Below are 25,304 nucleotides of genomic sequence, written 5' to 3' on the forward strand. Positions count from 1 at the left end.
ATTCCCACAATGGACAAATGGCTGCGAAGGTTGATAGAGTTAGGAGAGATGGTTTAACTGACTGCTTTGATTAAAGAAAATAATACAATTAATTTTATTTCTACTTGGAAACCACTTTTAGACTTTGTGCTTGAGGTGGAAAAAATGAAACTTTGATTTTGGGTTTTGCTTTTTAGATAGGTTTGTTGTTATAGAAATGATGTATATATACTGCTCAAAAAAATAAAGGGAACACTTAAACAACACAATGTACTGTATTTAATAGTAGGATGTCTTATCTTGTGTTCCCTTTATTTTTTTGAGCAGTATATTATTACGTAAAAATAAAAAGTCAAGGTTGTATGCTCTTACCTTGTTCTACTATGTCACAAGGAGTCAAAAGCTTTTTTTATTTTCCTCTTTTCCCTACACTTTTTCATCTTCCCCTTTTCCTCCCCTATTTTCCCATTATTTTCATTTTTCTTTGTATTTCTATGTTTTGATAAACTAATAAAAATATTTGAACCACGTTATGTGATGCGTTGGATCCATGACATGATAAAATTGGATGTTTCTATTCCCTGAAGATCAAGGGAGCTTCTAGTATTAATTTATAAGGAACAGAACTATCGCTGGAGGAGGCATCTAATAATGTGAACCAGTTCCTTCCATCTAGGGATATTTCTGTGGGAGAAGTTCAGCTTCTGGAATAGGGCAACTAAACACCAGTTTTCTTCTATGAGCTTTCCTTTGGAAACTCTTATCAGAACAGGAGATGTCGCTCACATGCTACTGTTGGAAGGTACTTGGAGCACCAGAATATGTCCCACTGATTATCCTCCAAATGTGGAAGAAGGCACTAAACGATTCCACCGCACAGCCTCTGAAGTTTCCCTCGCAAAACTGACTTTCCATAATTTCAGACCATTCATCTGAGTCCTTTTTTCTCCAACGCAGATTGAAAATGAGATGGACAAAGCTGGGGAGATGCAGCCCTTTGAATGCAATGTGCCACGCCAGCATTTCACACTCAGAGGACTGAAAGGTGTTCGTACAGGTAAGCTCTCTCTTAAATGTTACTTTCAACTTTGCAGTGTTTTCTGTCCCAGTGTTTTAAGGATGTAATCGTCAGCCCCATCAGGTTGATCAGACTAGGAAATCACCACCATGGGAAAGCTAGAACTAGCTTTACTGAGACGGACTATAGAAGCCAAGTCTTGCAAATCTGATTGTGTTCTATCTCCTCCTCTTCTTATGTTCCTGTGAAGTAGTGAGAGGCATATCCAAATCTCTTCTGAATATTTTCTATGTGTTGTGGACCTAAGACAGGTTCCCCCCCCCCCTTTGTTGTTTTGGTAATGGAGCTTGTCTCTCTCCATCAAGGTCATCTTTCTCACTCTCTATAGTAGTAATCTGAAGCTCAAAATATTGCTAAGGAGAATGCCAATTATTTTTTTTCCAAGATAGATGAGAAAACGAGAGATTATCTTTTATTTTAAAAAAGGTGGGTTGAAATATTTCAGCCTCAGGGGAAGACTGGCGTCATTGCCCACTTTTCATAATTATCTTCCTGCAGCGATTTGGTCATTTTCCCCCTTTCAGTAGCTTTTTAATAGTTTTAATATCTTTCAGTGTTTTACTCTGGAAAAAACAAAAAGAAAAATCCTTTTCTCAGTTAATATGGCTGGATTCATATATCACACTAAACAATAGTTTTACTGTAGTTCACTGGACAAATCAGTGGGTCTGGGTTTACACCTGACATTATATTTATTGTAATCAGAGTAAACATATGGGACCCAAATATTGTTAAGACGTGAATAAACTGAAACTAACTCCATTGAATTCAACCTTTGCCTTTTGCTCTCAGCTGTCCTGCACAATAGCATAATCTTCTCTTGGGGCCTTCATATAAATGAAGGCAACTTCATTTATATCGTTATTTAGCCTTCCAAACCCCATCTGCGGCTGCTCTTCTTGGAGTCCATTGCCTTTTACTTTAAAAACTTTGTTCCATCCATTCCAAATATTTAGACTAAGATACTGGGCATCATGTTGATCTCAAAATTCCAAGGTGTAAACTAGGGGTCCCCAACCCCCAGGCTGTGGCCCATTAGCGAGCTGTGACCAGTTTGGAAGTGGGCTGCATGAGTGGCGGGCAGGCACGTCTGCAGTTCTACTCCTGTGAACTGCAAGCTGGCGTGCCCACACACTGAGCCACTGCTTGCATGGGCCAGTTCCCCTCCCCCACCCCGCCAGACCACCAAGCCATAAAGGCCGAGGACCGCTGATCTAAACTATTCCTCTAGTCTTGGAGAAGGGGAAACAAATAAAACTAAGTCTAAGTTCTAAGTTAGCTAAGTTAACTAAGACAAAGACTACATTAGGGTGTGGTGGCTTAGCAGTTAAAACACTGGGCTTGTCGACCAGAAGGTTGGCAGTTTGAGACCCAAGCACCACATGACGGGGTAAGCTCCTGTTCTTGCTCCAATTCTTGCCAACCTAGCATTTCCTATGCATGCAAATAGATAAATAGGTACCCACCAGGGAAGGTAACAGAATTGTGTGCACGTAGTCATGCCAGCCACATGACCGTGGGAGCTTCTTTGGACAATGCTAGCTCCCTTGCCTAGGAAACAGAGACGAGCACCACACCCCTAGAGTCAGACACAACAAGGCAACGGAAACCTTTACCTTTTTAAAAAAGTTCTTTAAAGTAACCACTGAGCATGATGGGCCAACTAGAGACTAATGTGAAAAACGGTGATTTCAAAGCTCAGAAGAAATCTTACTTTTTTTTTTTTTGATCCTGCCTCCTAAGGATTCTGATAAAAGACAGACCAATCTGAACATTATGTCAGCCAGAGAAGGAAATGCTATTGCCTGATTTACTTTTTTTCTTCCCGGTTACTTTTTCTCTTTCCTTTTTGCATCTGTTTCTGTTTTGAGTCTGTCAACACCGAGTTGTAATATCTTTACAATACTAAGAAAACCGTTGGTACCTAACAAAAGTATTGAAAACTCAAAATTTATTTATTTATTTATTTATTTATTTATTTATTTATTTATTTATTAAATGATGTACTTCAATTAAAATAATTTTGAAATGTTGAATGTATGTATAATTGTCATCAGTGTGTATTTCAGGCAAGTCTAACTGAAGGGAAGAAGGGACAGAAGAAGATCCAAAGCTACCCAAATCGAAATGAAAAATAAAGCAGAATGGAGCCTTTGCAAAGCATTTAACTGCAACATCTGACTTAAGTACGCTGTAAACCAAACCAAGAGGGGGAAAAAAATCTAGTTTGCCATTGTGTTATTAAGCTTCAAATAAAATCTCCTTAAGCTACGTGCCAACAGAGTGCAATTCTCCTTTGGGAAATGTAAACACACCTATGCTGATTTTTGTTAAGTCAGACATGCTTATGATTGCTTGCAGATCACATTGCTTATTTGATCTAGAAGACAGGCACAATATCCTAACAATGGGTGATTGTTCAAGAACAGTCCAAGAAAATTTGGGTTATTTACCCATAGGCCGTTCTCTCAAAAGTCTGGCATGCCAATGGCATCACTCAACATGATCATTGCCATGACTGGTCTTCCTGATCTCTGCTGATATACGTCATGCAACAACAGAACATAGGTTTCATTTCATATTCATTTTTTCTACCACCAATGAACCTTTATATTTGATATAAACATGGGGGAATATGGATTTGGGCTGCTAGCTGCACAATCAAAAGCTTTTGGCCAATGTCTTTCGGCATCTCCCACTTGAAAGCAGCCCATACTGGTTAATATTCACTTTCATTCCTTGCAGCTCTTCTCTCAGTCAAGAGTGCAACTGGCAGATCAATACAGCAATAATCCCCACTCTTTTTTCTCAGTTGATGAAGAGTTTTAATAAATCATAAAAGCTTATTAGGTTGTCTAATAAGGATGTTGCCTTTGTGGATTTTTTTTTTGAGTATTAACAATGACAACTTTGTACATAGATTGTTCTCTGTTCAAGACCTCTTTATCCTATTTCCTAGAATCCCAAGTTCATTCAGGCATTTAAGAATACTGCTTAAAGTCAAATTCTAGATTATTATTTTTTTTAAAAAAATCACTCCCTTTACTGCTAGGTTCTTTTGAAACACAAGAACAGACAAAATTTTGAGGGAAGCATACTATTTTAAAATTTTAACCTTCAGAATTGTAGTTTTGATTCATGCAACTAGTACATAATAGCTACATCATAACAGGAAGCAGGTTTTTTTTAAAGGCCAGGTTGGAACTTTTTTTTTAAAAAAAAAAGTCAAGTCCCAAACTGATAAATATATCACTTGCGGCTTCCAGATTTGGCATGGACTGCAAGAAAAAAAAGATATTCCACCTAAAACAATTACTCTATTTTTACCAATCGTTGCTTCCTTATTAAAAGAAATGCTGGCGTATGCAGTTGTCCAATAAATCCTTTGGGTGTGGGTGTACCTATAAAAAAACAGGCAAATAAACATAGAATCATATTTTTTTTAATATTTTCATTTACAATTATAAAAATAAATAAGGCAAGTCTGCTGCAATAAGTCCTGTACTGAAAATAACAATATAATGTAATGGTCAGTCAGTAGGCACAGCAATGTGATAGTGCTATAAAATCAGCCAGATCTAAGATCCCATGCTTCAAATGACCAGATCTTTGGATGTGCCCTTCGGATCACAGATTTTTTTTTCTCTAATGAAGCCCTTACCTAAAACCCATTAATCTTCCACAGTAACTCTTCTGTGTGGAATTATTGCCTATGTTGCCAAATGTAGATCACAAATAGAGCTGTCGAGGTTACATGCACCTACAGGGTGCCAGGTTTGAGAAAGGCTTTAGTTATGTTCTCAGACTTGGGATACATAAGGAGTGTTGGCTTATAAGACATACACTGCACAAATCAGCTTCTTGCACAGAGATTATTTTCCTCCATAGTTGTTAAACTATCAAGAGGATAAACCTGAACACAGCTGGCATATATAAATTTCAGATATTCCTTGGAGAACTACGTACATTTTAAAACTTTATTCATATTCACTTAGACCTATAGAAAGTTCAGACACAAGTTCCTAGGTGGTTATCTATCCAGATCATAACCTACTTAAAACCTGAGCAAGTCTGCTTTATCATTGGCTTGAGAACATGTCCTTCCAGATTTTGCTCATTCTTTTGGTTAATCTACTGCAGTGATTCTCAATCTTCACCGTGGACACCCCTTAAATACCTTTTGTGGCCCTCGCCACAGATCCCCAAGACTTAACTCAAGATTTAAATCATAACATTTCTTCAAGCCATCATGGACCACCTGGGATGACATCATGCCCCCACCAGCCCACCCCAGGGATCCACAGACCACAGATTGAGAATCACTGGTCTGGTGCCTTATTGTACAGAGGGGACATGGATAAAAGAATTGGAGGTGACAGCCATACCCAGATTAACCATTTTCTCCTGCCCATTTTGTACTCATGGGAGTACTTGACTTCACCCACAGAAATCCTAGAAGACAACCATCCAAAACCAGATTGTTTTAAGTCACAAAGCATTCATCTCCAGGCAGGAGTAATCAGGAGCTGGTATCATCTTCCAGGAACCCTAAAAGGGAGGAGAATGAAAGTTGTTCCAGAAGAATTCACCATGAATTCCTGGGATGGGCAGAGAGGAAAACCACAGCTTTTAAGACATTTGTTATCTTCGCTGGTAACTAGCACAGCTGGAAGTGGAAGTCTGTGGAAAGCTGAGAACATCTACTATTTTTTCCATAGTGAGATTCATATATTCCCACACAGATTTCCCACCATCCAGCCTTCTCAGTGCACAGACTGAGTTTTCCAAAGCCAATTGGCAGGCAACAAAAGGCAGGCAGAATTTATTCCACATTCAGAGAGAAACTGGAGAAAAGGGACTGGCAAAGAGAAGAGATGCCAACTCAAACAGGGAGTAGGCTCTGCAAAAAAAAATACTGCCATCTTATGGCTTTGGAAATATAAACATTTTACAGAAAAAGGAGAGGAACGCTACATTTTGTAGCCAAAGGGAAAAATAATCTGGATATATAATTTTTGCGCAACAAAAAAGGGACCACAAATTGTTTGCTCCAAATATGAAAATGAGTGCACTGCTGATTTAACATACGGGTAGTTCTCGACTTACCACAGTTCGCTTAGTGAGTGTTTGAGGTTAAAACACTTGCGACTGTTGCAGCATCCTCGTGGTCAAGTGATCAAAATTCAGACGCTTGGTCACTGGTTCATATTTATGACTGTTGCAGTGTCCCAAGGTCATGTGATCACCTTTTGTGATCTTTGATTTCAATAGACCTTCCTAAGACAATTATGTGATTTGTGCCTGGGAAGAGGATTACTAATAACCCAGGCAGCATCCTAAGAGCGTGGCTGGTACTAATTCCAGCACCTCAACTCTTATTGCCCATTTAGAAATGGGAATTCTATAAGGACACAGAAATGTCTATGGAGATTCTCACTGATCCAGGTCACGGTTGTCTCAAAGGACTTTGTTTTCCCTTGAAGATGTTTCACTTCTCATCCAAGAAGCTTCTTCACTTCTGACCGAAACGTCTTCAAGGAAAAACAAAGGAAGTCTAACTGCCTTTGGGACAAGAACACAGAAAGCTGCCATCAAATTACTTCTCCATCTAGCATACTTTGATCTACACCAGGGGTCTTCAAACTTAGCCCTTTTATGACTTGTGGACTTCAACTCCCAGAATTCCTCAGCCAGGCATGCTGGCTGAGGAATTCTGGGAGTTGAAGTCCACAAGTCATAAAAGAGCCAAGTTTGAAGAACCCTGATCTACACTCTACAAGGCTTCAACTCTCGACTCAACCAACTATGTCATCTATCCCTCCTAGGTTCTTCAAAATGGCGAGACCAGAAGATGAACTTGGTACCTTGCAAATTTGCCACTGAGTTTATGGCTAGGACCCGGGCATTTGTGTTTCTCCACTACACTTTGTCATGAAGATCAGCAATTCATTCAGAATTATGTCAGGCCAACAATATAAGATAAAACTAAGAAACCGATGCCATGTAGGTCAGGAGTACTTTTAATGTCATGGCTACAGAAACAGGATCTTGCAAATCTTAATGTGTTTTTTCCCTCCCTCACTTTTATCTTTTATCTGAATTAGGCTCAAATCCCTCTCATCTGGCTTTTGTCTTGGCAGGGCCCTTTCCTCCTGTCTTTCATGGCCATTCCCTAGGGCTATGCCTTCTACCAGTATAATTATTTAATATTCTTGACTCAGGGGAACTTCTAAAGCTGATGCTTGCTGGATCTGAACACATTTTTATCCCTTTGCCTCAATAAAGGGATACAGGCAGATCACAGATGTGGGATGGCAAGGACTTTGGAGATAGATATTCTTTCATTTTTTAAAGGCATACTTACTGTATTTCAGAGCTTACAACATAACTATTATGGGTCTCCTAAATTAAGACAGCAATAATTTATGCTCTACCTTTCTAGCCATTATGATTAGGTGAGGCTGTATGGATTACAAAAAAGGAGACTTTGGAGCTGTATGCGCCCCTGGCCCACCTCAAAAATGATTTCTGCAGTTCCAAATCTCAGATTATTTTTTTTCTTTCACATACATACTGTCCCTTTTTTAAAAAAAAATCCAAAAAATACCAAGGACTGGATCTCTGACCATCTACAGGCAAAGTGTGTGTGTTTTATCGCTGAAGGACAGCTGTTTTGTGAGCAAGCAAAACAAGCTTCTTGTTTCTTCCAGGTGCATTTTTTCTCTCCATATAGGCCAATTAAACAGTCTGGAGACACCCAATAATGCTAATCTTTGGGCATTCATACTCAAACAGCAAATTTCAACAGCTTTAATTCAATGACTGTGTCCCCGTCCCCGTCCCCCCCCCCAATCGGCTGCATTGTTAGAAGGGAGACAGAGCCATCCCAGAACCTGGCTTGTACTATAAATAGGGTTTGCATCTTCCTCTTGACAGTTTCCTGAATAAGGATTTTCTTAGTTCTTGCAATAAACAACCTCATGGAGAGCTCTATTCTTGAATCTCTGCCTGTGAGGCTCCTAGCTGGAACATTGGCCAAGGGAAGCTTAATAACTTTGAGCTAGTCATAAAAATGAGAAAATCTTTTTAACTGCACCCACTAGAATTTTTGTCAACCTGGAATGGTAAGATATAGTAGAAAAAGATCAGAGAGCAATGGTGGTCAAAAGAAAAGTAGAACTAATAAGATGAGACAAAGAAGAAAAGAACTATGTACAACATTAAAATGTGAATCTCAGCTTTCTGGGTAGATGTTTTGCCTAAGGCAAATACACCCGAGTTACTGAGAAGCTGTTAGCATGCATGCGTGTGTGCGCACGCGCACACACACAAAATGCTGGGTTCAGTAAACAAAGTTAGCTTTACCACTGAGCGCATTAAATTTCTGCTGGTGATTTTTTTGATCAGACAGTGCATAAGTTTGAGGAATTATAAACAGAGCCAAGCATTTCTCTATAAATGCATTTTTTCCTCTTGTATGCCAATTTAATAGTTTGGATCTGCCCTATAATGTTAATCTGCTGACATTCAGAGTCAAATCCACGGGCTAATCTCAACAGCTGTAGTCTGCTAATTCAATGACTATGCCCACTGCTTCATCAGGGGAATGCATCTTAGGTTGTTGTCGTTTTTCCCCCCCTCAATCACAGATGTTCTAAATTCTTTTTAAAAAGCAAACAAACAATCAGTCTATAAACTTTGAAGGCATGATGCAACCATAAGGATGAATGTCAACGAATATCTTCTGAAGCACTTGGACAAGTGCTTGCCATTCAGCAATGATCAATACAATCAAATCATAATCTGTGGGCAAGGATGCCCAACTACCCACCATTAGTCTTGTGCAATGCATTTACACTATGAATAAATATCTACCCTGTGGCTGGGTTCATGCACCATGCTAAGCCATAATACAGTGGTGTTTGGCTAAACCTCATATGTGGTCAGACATAGAGGTTTGGAAATAATTGTTAAAGCAAAGCATGGCATCATGTGATATATGAACCTAGCTCATAACTTCCATCCATAACTTAAGATGGACAGAGATAGCATAATCCAATTATGTGAATTATCTCTGAGATAATTTCGAGTCCCGTGGGGGCTGAGCCCTGAGTTTCTGTTATAAACAAGTAAACACAGAGGCAGCATTCAACAATAAGAGATACAAAAGGGAGATATAGTCAGAATCTAGAAGTCAACAGTCAGCTATACATCCACTCACGTTTTAGCAAAGAGTTCAATAAGACATTTAAGTTGCTATCCAGTCCCGGTTTATCAGTTCTAGTTTGGAAAATCATGGAGCACTTTCACATTGCAGTCCATTCTTCAAATTTCCAAGGATAATTACACCTTTATGTATTATCAGCACATTAATGCAAGAAAAATATATATCCAGAATTCAGTTAAACGAGTCTCCAAAGGTACAGTAGTTAGGCCACTCCATTTGTATGCAAAACTTTGGAACAGTGTGCAGCCAAAGAAGGAATTAGTGGTGTATTTGACAGAGTTTGCACACACTTGAAAGAAGAGGAGACCATAAGACTTTCAAGGACACAGTTGGTCAACTTATGGGAATAGATGGATGCCATTTTCTTTTCTTTTTTTATCCACTTTCATATTGCTGGAAAAGCAAAGCATGTAGATATAAAGTAATATCTCAACACGACAGAATCTGCAGGTTTGTCCAGTGCTCTGTGTTGTCATGTACAAATCCATATATTCCAACAGAGGTCTGGGAAGTTGGGTGGTTTTTGTTGCAAGTTTGGAATGACTAGGCAAAGAGTGCCTATGCTAAGCAGGCCAAAGAATCCTCTTATGCTAGGCTTATCCTGTTCCAAGGTCTCTTACTGCTGGCCAGTGAGAGTGATGGAAACCATATCTCCATTGTCCAAGTGCAATAAAGTGGGTTTGAATTTGTCATGCAAATCCGCTCTAGGGGCAAGTGTGTGTTTTCACAGTGTGCCGCTTAACTGTTTCAAGACCGAGGAAGAACTTAGTTGTTAGGAGAGCGATTCCACTGAGAGAATTTCCGCAATGCTGGTGTTTTATCAGTGGTGGAACAAGGACTGAGGGACGACACAATCTGGTTTTTAGTCTTGCAGAAGTCCTGATATGCCGTAGATGATCAGAAGATATATCTTGGGACATCAATAGGAGAATCAGAAACCAGGCAAGCCAAAACAGCAGCTTTTGCCAAAATTTCTAGCAGCTGAATTTTATGCCCATCCCCGAAATTTGTGCAGGAATGGAGGGCGAAGCTGTCCAGCAGGAAGAAGCCAATCCTGAGAAGCTCTGGAGAACTAGATATGTCCACAAAGCATTTGACATTCAGTTCCAGATGCAAGGAGATAACATGATGTAGAGTCCTCATTGTAGTTCTGGCTCTAAAGAAAGGACACTGGATTTCCTAGCTTTAGGAGGCGGTGGCGGCGGCTTGATTTCTCTCCTGGTGGGTAGAGGTGGAGCCACCTACAATAATGCGAACATAGAAAGAGACAGTTGGACTCAAAAACAAAACCCAACTCCAGTGATACAGAGAATGGGAAGTGCGGGACCCACAATAATCTCTTTTAGAGCAGGACTAGTGATATCATTTGATAGAGTGCCAAGGCAACTGGCGAGTTCCAGGGATGTGACAATGAGGTTTTTGTGTTGTTAACATCTGTGACAGACTTTGCATGGAGGAAGGCCCCTGGGCAAAAGCTCCAGATTTAAAGAAACAAGACACAAAACTAGATAAAATTCTTCTCTTTAATTAAAACACTCTGGTCTGGATTTTTTGTTCCAGCCTGCAAAAAAATAAGTAAATATGAAACTCTTTCATTTTAAGTTTTCATGATTAGAACTGTTTTGTTATTATAGAGATGAATTGAAAGGTTGTGAAATGTAAAGCAAAAAGTTGAGGCTGTCGTATATATATATATTTATTTTACTGCACTGAAAAAAGCCAAAAGACATCACATTTCCCCCCCTCTCTCTGCTCTTTTCTTTCTTTTTCTTTTTCCCCAACTTTTGTTCTTCCTGCATTTTTACCTTATAATAAAATGCAATAAAACTGACAAACAAAAGGTTTAAAGAAACAAAAAGAAGCCAATCTTCCCAGCCAAAATCAGAAAGACAGCTCCAGCCGCCACAGAAGAAGGAGAATCTTACATTATTACTGCACGGGTGTCTTTTTTACCCCCTTTCATTTCGGGAGGGAGGAAAGAAAATCATTTTCTCTCTGGCAGTTTCAGGGAGAAAGCCATTAAACTAACCAAATACTTAAAGCCAAAAACAAAACAAAACCAACCAACCAACCAGGTACAACCCTTAAAAGCCCCTGGGAATGTTTGCAATGCTGCTCCTGTCTCAGGTAATAGGATCCAAATGTCGTCTCTGTACCTCGGTGGAGTTTCTGGAGCTGCTATTCTCATAGGGCTTGCATTTGGGCGGCGGTGGGGGAGGAGAACTCTGTAAGTTAACGGTTGTTAATCCATCTGCTTGCAGAGAAGGGAAACCTGGTGTGGTAGAGAGGAGAAGAAAGACAGATGGTGGCCATGGTTAGGGTGGGGGGGGGAAATAGTTTCTAACAGAAGCACACTTGCATCACCACTACTTTCAGGCATGCCTGTTTCTTTTACCAGTTGATTGCGAACAGATGTGTCCATCTGGAATCCCACTTGCCATTCCCCAGACCCCTGTTATCGCAGAAGCTTCATCCATGCACAGCAAATGAACCCAAGCACACGTGAAAAATGCACGCTTGGGGACCAGAGAAAACGAAATCCAGAATGACACCAGACAGGCTCCGTGAGCTAGCTTTGGTTTCACGTTGGACTTTATGCATCGCAGTCTCCAGAACTCTCTTCTGATAGGATGAAGAAACCCACCCAAACTTCTCGTGAACTTGGAGGTGAAATGCCTTAGCCTTTAGAGAAAAAATATAAACCAGTCATGTTTCAGTTTCCCTTTTTTGTTTCTTCTAAAGTTACATCTGGGATATGCAAAGTTCATTTTCATTTGAAAATGTGTGCATGTACATGTGTACCTCTGTGCTTCTCTCTGTATGGGTGCACATACATGTATGTCTAAACCTCTAAATATCTGGGGGAAAAACCCCAATATTCATACTTTAAATTTCAGCCAAAAATAAGCAAAGCCATCTTATAAAATCTCAATTAAAATGAGACATTCACCCTTCATTTATAATATATTCAGGAAACTGTGTCTAGGCTTGAACTGGATCCAGATAAATCCCGATAGATTCTAAGAAGCACTTAGATACCAACAAGACTTACTGCTATGGATCTATTAAAATGTCCAGCATGATTGTAATCTAGTCACATAGAAAGTGTATACCCTCTCTTACTTGACCGTAGCTGTTTTTACCAAACTCCCAGAACTGTCATTTTACGGACCACCACCAAGTTTTGTCAAATTATGTTGAATTTGGAGAATGGTGGGAATTCCAAGAAAAATGCAGTACGAAATTCCAAGCTGGCTGGTATCTCCACCCATCTTGAGGATGGCAATTTGGTGAAGGCTGAACTAACCTTTTCTGCCAATACTTTAAAACAGACCTGGGCATTTTATGGCCCCTGGGCCACATCCAGCCCTTTGGCTGTCCCTGTCTGGCTCATGTGAGGTCAATCAGAAATTAGAAATCAACTGTAAATAAGTGTGCCGCAGGGGACAGAAGAAGCTGAGCTGGGTCTGGCTCTGTGTAGTTGTTGTGTTCTCCTTCAATCAGCTGGGTGGTCACCCACCTGGAGCAGCCTGAGGGGTTGAGGTGACAGTGTCTGAGGGCAACAAATCAGGTTACATTGTTCTGGCCCTCCACAACAATCCCAGTTTCTCATATGGCCCCTTGGGAAAATTAACTGCCCTCCCCTGCTTTAAAAGAATAGGAAGAAGTGGAGGTTGCTTCAACATACTTTGAGTTCTCGGTGTTTTGGGTGGTGGGCTGAGTGCTGAGGCTTGTTGAAGGGATGAGTTCTGAAGCAGAGTTAGTTTGCTTTCCCCCAGTTGCAAGCTCTTTGGCCTGGGTGCTTTTCCTGTTGCATTCTGTACAGCAGAAAAGGAATAAATCCTTACCGAAGTGATTTGTGATGCCACCCTGGACATTAGGCTGTAAATCAGCTACTTTCCTGAAAATTTAACTAAAGCACTTTTAGAAGCCTTTTGTGTAGAAAAGAAAACTCAAAACAAACAAGGAAACTAAACAGATCTTCAGTGAAACACATGGGTACGAAGGAGTATTAAAACCCTTCATCTTTTAGGGAAGCCCTGACCGATCTGATGGCCTCTACTTGTGGTGATTATAATTCCCTCATACAGCATGCTATTGGGATTGATGGTAGATGCCGTCCCACTCAAATGGAGCCCCAAATCAAACTCTAAAATGTAAATGGGCTTAGCAGTAGGATGATTAGTAGAGAATTTAGAGAGACTTGGAACATGGATTATGGTTATATTTGCAACTGAGAGCTCAGAAGAATTAACAGAGGTCAACACAGGCAGACAACTTGCCCTTGAGGTGATCATCAAAATATTTTGCTGTTTGAATCCATCCCAACTTCTCTTTTAACAACGATGTGATTAAGCTTGCACGGCTAAGAGAAAATGACAGATGTTCCCAGGGGAAACGCATCACTCTGATACATTTATTACCTTACCGTTTTGGAAGCCAACTCAGCCTCTGGCTCCTTCTCTGCAATAACCTGAGATTTACTGAGACTCCAGTCTTTCCGACGGAATTTATTAGCCCGACTCTCCCCATCATCTTTGGCAGGCTGTTCTTCCATCCTTGAGGCTGTTGAACTTCTCCTTTCCATCAGTGGCTCAAGAATAGATCTGTAGCCCACACAGAAATACCGTCATAAAGAATTATACCCTGTCTCTTCTGGTCAGCCTGAAAAAAAAAACATTTCTTGCTTTCTGGAGACGTGAAATAATCTGACAAGAGATCTTTTTTTTTCCTGTGGTTGCCTCCTATTATTTATTTGTTTCACTGAATTTGTAGGCAGTTCTCGACTTACAACCATTCATTTAGTGACCGTTCAAAGGTACAACGGCGCTGAAAAAAGTGACTTGTGACCCTTTTTCATACGTACGACCATTGCAGCATCCCTTATAGTCACGGGATCAACATTCGGATGCTTGGCAAGAGGTTCATATTTATGATGGTCGCAGTCTCCCGGGGTCACATGATTCCCCTTTTGCGAACCTCTGACGAGCAAAGTCAACGGGGATACCAGATTCACTTAACAACTGTGTTACTAATTTAACAAGAGCAGTGATTCACTTAACAACTCTGACAAGAAAGGGTGTAAAATGGGGGAAAACTCATTTAGCAACAGAAAGTTTGGGCTCAGTTGTGGTTATAAGTTGAGGACCACCTATATTAGCCACCCAACATTAACGGTGGTGTAAAAAAAAACAACAACTAGAAAAACCCCACAAATAAAAACGTCTTCAAGGCAATAGAAATTTTCCTGCCTGCATTTCCCTCGTAGACTCAAGAACCCTTTCTACCCTAACCCATCAACTTACCCATCAGATCCTGGTCTGGAGGAAACACTGTCAGATGATGTAGAGGAAGTGGATCCGACTGAAGAAGTGACAGAGGTAACTGACAGCCTTCTCAATGTGGAGGACATAATGTATGGCAAAACCACCGAACCGGACCTGCTCTGCTTTCTCTCCGTCAGCGAGGAAGGCTATTGTTAGGATACAAAGGAGATTGTGAAAGAAATCCAAGGTATTTGTTCATCCGGAGAAGATGAACAAATCTACATCTTCTGAAACTTTAGAGGTTCTTTTCCCAAACCATTTTGGAAGAGATGTTAAGTTCTGAAATTTCTTTTTAAGTCCCCACCCCCTGGTGGTCACCTAGCTCTGGAATAAGGAGCCTGATTGAGCAATAGGGATCTGATCTGGTGACCCCCACCGTTTCAGGAGTACCTTTGCTCGTTTGCAATCAGCTGTCTGGTTGAAGGTCTTCTAACTACATTAAAAATGGCCATTAGCTCCGAGCAAGGTTCAATATAAACCCTAGGAACAAATTATTTGGCAAACTGCTTTTTCCAGTATAGGCTCATGTGATAGCTAAAATCACTGGAGGAGACCTTGTGAGTTATCCCATCATTAGTACATTGCTATCTGGGATTCACTTGGAAAAAGGGGTGGTGGCACCCAAGCTGTTCCCCTTTAAAATTTTAGTGAGTGGATTAAATATGGGTACCACTGGTTGTGTTTTATTAACTCCTTCCTTCCTTCCTTCCTTCCTTCCTTCCTTCCTTCCTTCCTTCCTTCCTTCCTCCCTCCCTCCCTCCCTCCCTCCCTCCCCCTTTTCTTTCTTTCCTTTTGCAACAATACAAAAATTAAAATACATAGCAACTGAGAAAATATCATATCCCATAATCATTAATAGAACCAAATATGGGCCCCCACTCACATGTTGGGCCCTAGGTCTGGGCACAAAGCCAGATAGATATGAACTATCGCTTTACAATTTCTTCCTTGTCTGTTGTTTTCATTTGTGGTTGTATATGCCTTCAATATATTCTAGGATCAAGAAAATGCCAGTTCCTCATTAAATAAGAACAACTGTTTCCCACCATAGCTGATCACATTGCCACAGGAGGGAAAAAATGGCTGAATTTCTTCACCTAACTCAAAACAACCAACTATGTAATTGGTTTGTCTTTGCCAGCTTTGCGCCACTCCCAATATTTAAAACAAAACATAATTCTCATTTGAAATTTCCAGTTCCTCATACACACACACACACACACACACACACACACACACACACACGGAAAAGTCTCTAGTCTATTAGTGAATACACTAATGAAAATCATAAAAACATGCCTTGAATTAGGGACACGGTTTTGCAAAAACTGCATGCATTAGTTAGACATACATACAGAAATGCTTACCTTTGGAGAAATATGCGTTTAATTTCATTAAATGCTTTAATTTAAAACTTAAAAAAATCAATTTGTATAACTAGAACTTGGCATATTCACCCAAATGAGAAACTGGAAGAAATGAAAATTCACAGATTTGCTTATCCCCTTGTCCTTGCTATAATGATCTCATTCCTAGTGACTTTTCATAAATAAGACACAGTGTATACCAGGGTGATCACACCGTAGAGCTTCTCCACTTTCTCTCTCAGCTCCTTAAAGCAAGAGGTTAGCCTATCATGAAGAGGCTTCAATTGCTCGGTCAGTTTCTTCCCGTGGATTCTAATCCCTTCAGCCAGCAAAGGCATCTGCAAGAGGCAAACCAGATCAGAAGGTTAAGGAAGCACAGAGGTAGACAGTTGATTCCTTGGCACTTGACTGCTTCAAAACTCATCGAATTCAGTATTCAACATATTCTGAAGCAGAAAACAAGCCCCGGGACTCATCTTTCTCCTGGTTTTCTCACTACTCAATGGTTTTAGTATTTGGCGCATCTTCTGGAACAAATTGCTGATGGGTACTGAGGTACCACTGTTGTTTCAAATGTAATTTGGAAAACAAGAAGGCTCAGCTTACAAATGAGGCCAAGCCAGACTTAGCCATATCTAGATTGTATATCATGCTTATTTGGGTAAACCTAAATCAGTTGGAGTCCTTGGTGCTCTCTGAGCTTGGTTGTTTTGTTACAGACATTTCATTACCCAATTAGGTAATCTCATCAGTGCTGAAAATAGGGTTTGCTCTCTGTTTACATACAAGGGTTTTGTCTTGTTAATGTTGATTGGAGTGCACTTAAATCTCACCTTTTTTCCAGCTCAGGTGAATTTACTTAGGATTCTAAATCCATTTTCACTCCCATATTTCCACGGTTGAAGATGGGCTTGAATCCCAAAGCCATTTCAACTCTATTTTTGTCACAATCCTGATCTATGGTTTCATGTTTTGTTTATTTAATTGCATCCTGGTTGGGAGTTATGTTTAACCATCAGCAAGATAAAATGCGTTCTAAATAATGAAGCATAATTGGCCGAGAAGCTCTAAACCACAACTTATTGCTGGTTTGCAAGTTATAACAGCTAGGTTCACCCAACATCACACACTAACTCAAAACCAAACAAACTGCACTGGGACTTAACACGGTATGAGTCAAATCTCTGATTTAGTCTGTTGGTCAGCAACTGACTGTTCGTGTCTTCATGTTTTTTTCCTAAGTGAAAAGGTTAGGCATTGTTAGACTTGACTAACCATAAATCACCAAGACATATTAGACTGGGAATAAAAAAAGAATCCCAGAGATTCTTTGTATCACTGTTAACATAGATCAGCTTATATAGTCCCCATCAAGAATCAAACATACTTTCTAAGTTAGTGTTTTTGGTTATTAGTATTGTGCAAAACTTTTGCTTCAAGGGCAAAAAAAGATGCTTCAAGGGTCTGTGGTGGTGTGAACATAGCACCTGTCTGCAAGTCCTTAAACTTAGCTGGATTACATAATTCTAAGAAAAAACATATTTGGTTTAAGAAGTTGCACACAAATGATATGTGCATGCCCCCATTTATTTCAAAGCATCTTTGGTCTATGAATTTGAAGCACTGTGTTGTTCTATTAGTCAGAAATATTCTGTGTGCAGAGCTCATGCTTTTCCACTGAACATTATTTTGTCTCTTAATATGATTGCCTTCAATAATTTCCTTAGCACTTTTGTGATCACTTCTAGCTTAACCAATAAACCATATCAAATGTGGCAATAAATTATGCCTTTCTATATCTTGTTGCAATACTATGCTTAGTTGTTATACTTTGGGAAGCATTTTAGTGTTGTGTGCATGTGTGCCTCTGAATCATTATTGGCTCCTGTGACAGCCTGGATTAGTCCCTGCCATTTTCTTGGCAAGATTTTGGAAATGGTTTGTCATTGCCTCTTTCCTAGGGCTGAGAGAAAATGACTGGCCCAAGGTAATCCAGCTGGTTTCACTGGTTACAAAGGGACTTGAACTCACAGTCTCTGGGTTTCTAGCCTGATGCCTTAACCACTGCACCCAACTGGCTTTCATTTTAGTGTTACTACTAATGCTTTTTTTATGGGCAGTCTTGGTTGTCTGTCATCTTGCTATTACCCAGCTACAGCAACAGCAGGTAGAATGCTGGCCAGGTGAAATCCCAACATCTCCAAGGTGCTACTTCAGGAAATGTTATACTGCAATGATAATATTACTTCTGCAAAACAGGCTATGGACATCATTCCACATTATCTGCATTCCTGTAGGTACCTGTAGGGCAATTAGTTGCTTGAGTAATTCAATCTTTTCTTGATCTTCAGGGTGTTCCTGAATATACTTTTCAATGAAAAAGGCCTGCAGATAATGAAATGGGGAAAAAAAGAATATAGGCTAAATATTTGATCATATAATGAACCCCCCCACACACACAAATTAAGCTATTTGCACAGCAAGAAAAACTTCTTGGAAGTTTGTTTTTATATTTGATAACTTCGGCAAGGTTACTCTATGCTCAGAAGTGAAAAGGTTTAACATATATTTAATGAGGAATGATTGGTGAAGATGATGGAGCTTCAGAGATAGCTAAATTGACTTCTTTGATTAGGGAAAAGACAACAAATTGTGGCTGATTGGAAGACACTTCCCCTCACCTTTTCCCTTTTAACATGAAGTAGAATAAGATATGATTAATAGTCTCTATCTATGAAGGGTGAAAGTTCTCCATCTCTAAGTTTTTAAGAAGTGGCTAGACAGCTATCTTTCAAGGATAATTTCACTGGGTTTTGTGGGTTGGACTAGATTATTCTTGTGGTCCTCTCCAACTTCATAATGATTCTACAAAAACTTCCGACTATGAACAAACTAGTTTTTAAGTAAGAAAGCTAAAGGCACAGATTAAAATCTTGTGTATTTTTATTTTAATGCTATGCAAAATCTCACCACGTTCTTTGTGGCTCACTAAGAATGAGTGAATAATGGTTCTTAGGCCTTGAAAAGTTTTAATCCTTGCAGCACATTGTAGTTAAACATCAGTAAGATTTTTTTTAATTGCATTATGCTCTAGGTTTTTTTCAGGAAGTATGGGATAACATACTACTATTTGGTGGTTGTGACATTCCTAATCCATTCCACAATACTCTGAACTCAACAGTTCTCTCCAGAAACAAGACATAAAGTGAGGATAATGAGTACTAGTTGCAGCCTGTCTGACTGCCTTGTAGAAGGATGGAATGGAAACAAAGAGTCAGCCACAGCCATACTATAGTTGAGGAAAAACCAAAGAAAATATTATGCACAAACATTCCACACTCTCCATGGAAATAACACTTTTTTTTTGGTATTCAAGATGCTTACTCACTATTTTCCTTCAATGCATGACTTTTCGGTTTCTGGAATTTTTGAACACCATCATAATAAATACCATGTTGTTTTTGTTGTTGTTGTTATTATGATTATTTCTTTTTTAAAAAACCCTGCTTCTTGGAAATACGGTGGACCCAGACTGGACTCACACAGCAACTATTCATAGTTTTCCAGAATCGTCTCTCCTGAGCGTGGTGGCTTGAGGGTGTTGGAACGGTGGGCAGGAGGTTGGTGGACCAGTATTTGAGACCTGAGAGCTACTGTGGGGCGGGGTTGAGTTCCCATCCTTCACTCCAGCTCCTGCCAGGGACATGAAAAGAGCTCCCAACTGAGCCTCAGTTCGCCTCGGTGCTTCTGACATGAGTGCAGAATCTCTACTGAAATCTGCAGAGATCTGTCCAGATAGTTTCCAAGAATTGGACACGATTGAATGGAAGGGGGGGGGGAAAGGTAGCACAGTATCCTTTGACTCAGGTTTAGTCCCATAATTTGGCTTGGAAGTTGCCTTCCTAATCTAACTTATGATCACAGAGAGACTGAAAAAAGGAGCAGGATAAATAGCTGTGAGAAAAAAACAAAGGTGGCAAATAAACCATCAACGTAATGGTGTCCTTGGGCAGTTCTAACACAGCAGAAATACCCTTTCATCTCAACAGATGAGCAGCCACTTAAGCCAATTTCCATAATGTTATTAAAGAAACAAATAATACTTGGGCTAGAGAGGCAGAAACAGGAGCAAAATTGATTCTCAAAGGAAGGTATGGGGAATGTGCGGCTTTACAAATGTTGCAGAATTATAATCCTGGCTTTCCTAGAATCTTATAAATTGTAGATGACCAGGCTGAGCCTGAGGGAGGGGTTAAATGTGTCATCAGTCAAGAGTCCTTGAGTGTCCACAAGAGACCTAAATTCAGCCCACCTTGAATTCCTTTCTTAGCTCCTGCTAATTTCCCTTGACCATTAGTAGTTCAGATTCTTGCAGAGAGCTTAAGCTTGCAATAAATCTTTATACTTATTTGAACTGCCTGAATCTCCTGACTTCCCCGATGTTTGATATTAATCCTAGAAATGCTATAGGGTTTCCTGCTTTAGCAGGCGGTTGGACTAGAAGGCCTCCAAGTTCCCTCCCAACTTAGTTATTCTTTCCCCATCAATGGGCATACTGGGGATAATCTAAGAACATCTGGAAGATCACATATTTTCCAGTACTACTCAGACGTATACAACAGCAGAGGACAATATATAAGCAAGTTTTATCTCCTTTTGGAGTAGAAAGCTAAACCATGAAGCCGTTTTCTTCTCTCAGAATAAATAAGTAAAACCCTGCCTAGCAGGGGAGAAAGTGTTGTGGCAATAGTATAAAACCCACAACATTCCGTCAGCTGGAATCAGAAGCGCTGAGCCTCATCAGAAAACCACATACCCAAACAAGGGAAGCCAAATGATTTGTGCAGGACACTGATTTCTGGTTTTTAATGTGAAAGAAAGATTTAGATGATTATTATGGAGTGCCCACAAAAGCCCAACTCCCTAACCCAAGTTGAATCAGGGAGAGGAAAAAGTGAGCAAAAATAAAAATTAAAAAAAGGCTGATAGCTTTCAGATGTGGCAACCCCATTTGGAAGCCGTGACAGCTTTTCCATTTTTGCAAATCTAACTTTAGCACCAAAAATAGAGAGAAGTGGGAGCTCAAAATATTTCTTGGGCTGAAAATGGATCCTTCCTCCATACCACAATTGGAGCATTTGCTGGCTGCCTGTATCACAAAGTTTTCCTCTCCAAAGGCACCCGCTGTGCATCGAAGTGATAGTAATATGTTCTAGCTAGAAGTAAACCCTGCTTATATGGGTGGTAGTAGGGAGACACAAACGTTAAGATGTTCCACTCATCCTAACTTCCAGATGTGTACAGGGGTTTGCAAAGATCTTCACACCTCTAACCCAAAAATCAATACAAGTCCTGTTCTCTGGAAGCACATTTGGTTGAGTGCATTGCCGCACCAATCATAACTGAGATCCTGAGAAGGAAAAGACTTTGATCCTGGATAGGCTGGTGATGTAATATGTGTACAGGTAGTCCTTGACCTACAAACACAGCTGGGATCAGAATTTCCATTGCTAAACAGCAGAACAGTGGCAGTTGTTAAATGAATTGTGCCTGATTTTATGACCTTTGCTGTCACTACTGTTTTTAAGTGAATCACATGGTCATTAAGAAAACCCAGCTTCCCCCATTGATTTGCTTATTGGAAGCTGGCTGGGAAAGTTGCAAATGGTGATCATGTGACCCTGAGACACAGCAACTGTCGTAATTTTTATCCACTGATCATGGGGATGGAGTGATGGTCATACATGTGAGGATGAGTTTTAGGTCGCTTTTTCAGTGCTACTATAATTTCAAATGGTTGCTAAATAAATGGTTGTGACTTGAAGATTAGGTGGGCTTCATAAAGTGTGCTCCTGAAAAAATCTAGATACTTAAGATGGGGGTAAAATGCAGGAGTTCTTAATTCTTCTCTAAAATAGTTTTATTTTGAAAAGTACATTAAAAGATTGTGGTTTCGATGATGGGTAGGTAATCCACAATGGATTATTACTATCTGTATATGTCTGTGGAGGTTCTCAGTCATCCAGCTCATGGTTGTCCCAAAGGTGCTTTTTCAAGAGACAACTGGACTTTCTTGGTTTTTTCCTTGAAGAACTTTTGCTTCTCATCCAAGAAGTTGAGAACTGAAGATGTTTCTCAGATGAGACGTGAAATGTCTTCAAGGAAAAACAAAGCAAGTCCAGTTGCCTTTTGAAAAAAGCACCTTTGGGACACTATCTATATAATGTCTGAATGGACAGCATTTGGTGAAATTTCAGTAAAGTGGGGGGGGAAGGAGGAGGGGGAGATTAAACAAGACCTCCCATACCTGCCCTTTTTCTTTATAGTTCATCTTTGTATACAGTCTATTCCTTCCTTGTTCCCTTTCATTCTAAATTAAAATTCCAGAACCTCAACTACTGTATGATTAAAGTTTATTAAGTTATTATTATAAAATGAATGAGATCCACAACTCACCAAAACATACCTATTATTACAGAAAAGGAATGCTTTAATGAATGTAAACCAAATCCTTTGACTTCCACCCTTATATTTAGTGCAGCTGTTGCAAGGGTTCTTTTCCAAATTCTCTGTTCTCTATAGTACTATTCATGTAGCTAGATAGTGCTATTTGATTCTATGATCTCTGCCTCCCCTTTTTGAGGAAGCTCACACAACTGTCCCATTCCCGAGATAGGTGTGAGACCTACTACAGAGAGCAAGGAGACAACCAACCTTCTCATAGTTGGTATAACCACCCATTACCGCTGGATCCACAATGCCATTCAAGAGCATGGAGAGGGGATGGACAGGCAGAGTGCGGTCCCAAGCATGTTGTTGGACGCAGTTGCTGATCTTCTCATTTGTCCGCTCCATGGTTTCAATGGCATTCTCCAATGGGCTGATTTCCTCCTGGAATGCACCACAAAAATGAGTTATGGTCAAGACTACAATGAAATAATGGATGCTAGGCAATGAAAATTTCAACAGAAAATTAACTTTCCCCACTCCAAACCCTTCACTGGGCAATGTTCATAGTTAGATCCTGGTCATTCACTCAACTTTGAAAGGTCAAGTAGGGACTCTACTACCTGAATTTCCTAGGGGATACTAACCAAAATCTCATAATATTTTGAAAAAGGAAAACATCAGTTTTCAAGGCCTGTCTCTGGCATGTGTTGTCCCTTTTCTTTTCGTCAACAGCCAGTTTCAGGAAATAACTTAACAAATTATCCTAGTTTCACTTTCAAGTATATACATATGATTCAGTTGTCAATTATAAAAGACTTAAACTCAGGGTAAGAGGATAGCAGTTTCAGTGCTCAATGTAACAAAACTAAGTCTGCACAAACCCAAGTTAAGTTGCTGCTTAGCCAAAGCCCATTGGAGTGACCTTAAGCCAAATCAAATCCTTGAAGGATTGTGATGCTACACAGACATTTAGAGAAAGGACCAAAATAAATGTACATTTAGAGCAGACATGTCAAACACAAGGCCCGGGGGCCAGATCCGGCCCGCAAAGTGGTTTCATGTGGCCCGCGAAGCCATCCTGGAAACAGTGAGGGAATGGCCCCCACCCACTGCCTTGGCCCTGGCCCAGAGACCCTCCTTCTGCCAGAGACCCTCAGATCTGTCCCACTCCTGCCCAGGCCCCCATAGGCACCCTTGATGCGAACGATGTAGAGCTGGCCATGCCCACCCAGCAGGCCACACGCACTCTAGCCACACCCACCCAGTAGGCCATGCCCACCCAGGCCACACCCACCCGGCCCCCTGAGGGCAACCGCAATGTTGATGCAGCCCTCAATGAAATTGAGTTTGACACCCCTGATTTAGAGGAAGGACTAAAATAAACTGTAATAAAGAAATAACTGTGGCTTGCTCTGTGGGATTGGAGGGTAGCAGTTTCCCATTTCTGAGTTAGAAAATCTCACTTTACTAAATGGATATGTCCATATATTTGCCAAACAGGCATTAAAGATTAAACATAGGGGGAGTGGTAAGAGGAAAGCCTAGCTTAGCAAACTTTGCAAGTCAATAATGAAATTACTTGCAGAGGGAAATAAAAAGGGAGACATTTGTTTCCTTTAATTACCAGTCACCCCAGCAGCTCATTCAAAAAGGGAACAATGCAAAAACCCTGATGCTAAAAGCAAAGTGGGGTTGTGTATGCAACTGCCCTTGAGTGCTTGTTTATTCATAAGCACTTCCTCATGGGCACATAGAGATGTTAAATTTGGGGACATGGGTAAGAAATCAGTGAAAGTTCCTTGGACTTTTCTAAGGAAAAGGTGTAGAACAGGGGTGTCAAACTCAATTTCATTGTGGGCCGCATCAGCATTGTGGTTGCCCTCAGGGGGCCGGGTGGGTATGGCCAGGGTAGGTGTGGCTTACTGGGTGGGCGTGGCTAGAGTGCGTATGGCCTACTGGGTGGGCGTGGCCAGCTCTACATCATTCGCATCAAGGGTGCCTATGGGGGCCTGGGCAGGAGTGGGACAGATCTGAGGGTCTCTGGCAGAAGGAGGGTCTCTGGGCCAGGGCCAAGGCAGTGGGGGCCATTCCCTCACTGTTTCCAGGATGGCTTCGCGGGCCACATGAAACTACTTCGTGGGCTGGATCCGGCCCCCGGGCCTTGTGTTTGACATGTCTGGTGTAGAAGAAAAAAAATGTCACAATAAATCAAGCCTTCCCTAGTCTGTCAATCTCCAGAAATGTTGAATTCCTAGCTCACAAAGTCTGGTGATTAGCTGAAAATACGAGGTATTGTATTCTCAAGACATCTAAAGACTACCATGTTGGGAAGGCTGAATTAGAGTTGGCAATGAAATTTTCTCCAGTTCTCACCATAGTGATTTGCTTGACTTCAAACCATTTGAGGATTCCGGGGAAAGAATAGGCTGTTGTATAGGTGGTACGTTCTATCCACATAGTCTAAGAAGACAAAATCCCCCCAAAAGGAAAAAAAGACATAAAACATATGTACATTTTATATTTATACTTATGCAAGGAATGTTCTCTCCTAGCCCTTCCTCAGCAGAATGATGGCACCAAGAATCAGAAACTATTTTTTTTCTCAAATCAATCTAATGCAAGAATTTGTGTCTGGGTTCATACAACATGTTAGTCTAGGCTAAAATTGAATATGTGGCTCATGAAGTAGTGGGAACCAGGTAACTGGATGAAGTCATAACATGGTTTGTTTGAGTACAGTATGCAAGAATGCCATTTTTTAAAAAATCCCATTTATATCCTGCCCTTCTCCGAAGACTCAGGGCGGCTTACAATCTTAGAAGCACAAATCAATGTGCTTAGCAATAGCCTTCATTCTATGTATGCCTGCTTATTAG

General features: G+C 40.4%; 1 protein-coding gene across 1 annotated transcript in view; it reads right to left on the reverse strand.

The window, feature by feature from the left end:
• Positions 1-8,732: 8,732 nt before the first annotated feature.
• The window catches only part of DOCK5 (dedicator of cytokinesis 5), a 107,443-nt gene continuing 90,871 nt past the window's right edge, over positions 8,733-25,304 (reverse strand). Inside the window, exons 44-52 of the mRNA XM_081334055.1 lie at positions 24,802-24,888; positions 22,693-22,869; positions 18,280-18,363; positions 16,179-16,316; positions 14,591-14,757; positions 13,714-13,891; positions 12,973-13,102; positions 11,441-11,556; positions 8,733-10,525 (exon numbers count right to left, since the gene is read on the reverse strand). Coding sequence (XP_081190181.1) covers positions 10,424-10,525; positions 11,441-11,556; positions 12,973-13,102; positions 13,714-13,891; positions 14,591-14,757; positions 16,179-16,316; positions 18,280-18,363; positions 22,693-22,869; positions 24,802-24,888 — 1,179 coding nt within the window. The 3' untranslated portion in view covers positions 8,733-10,423. The remainder of the gene's footprint in view (positions 10,526-11,440; positions 11,557-12,972; positions 13,103-13,713; positions 13,892-14,590; positions 14,758-16,178; positions 16,317-18,279; positions 18,364-22,692; positions 22,870-24,801; positions 24,889-25,304) is intronic.

This window comes from Vipera berus, assembly GCF_964194415.1.
Source record: "Vipera berus genome assembly, chromosome: 8".
Lineage (NCBI taxonomy): Eukaryota > Metazoa > Chordata > Lepidosauria > Squamata > Viperidae > Vipera > Vipera berus.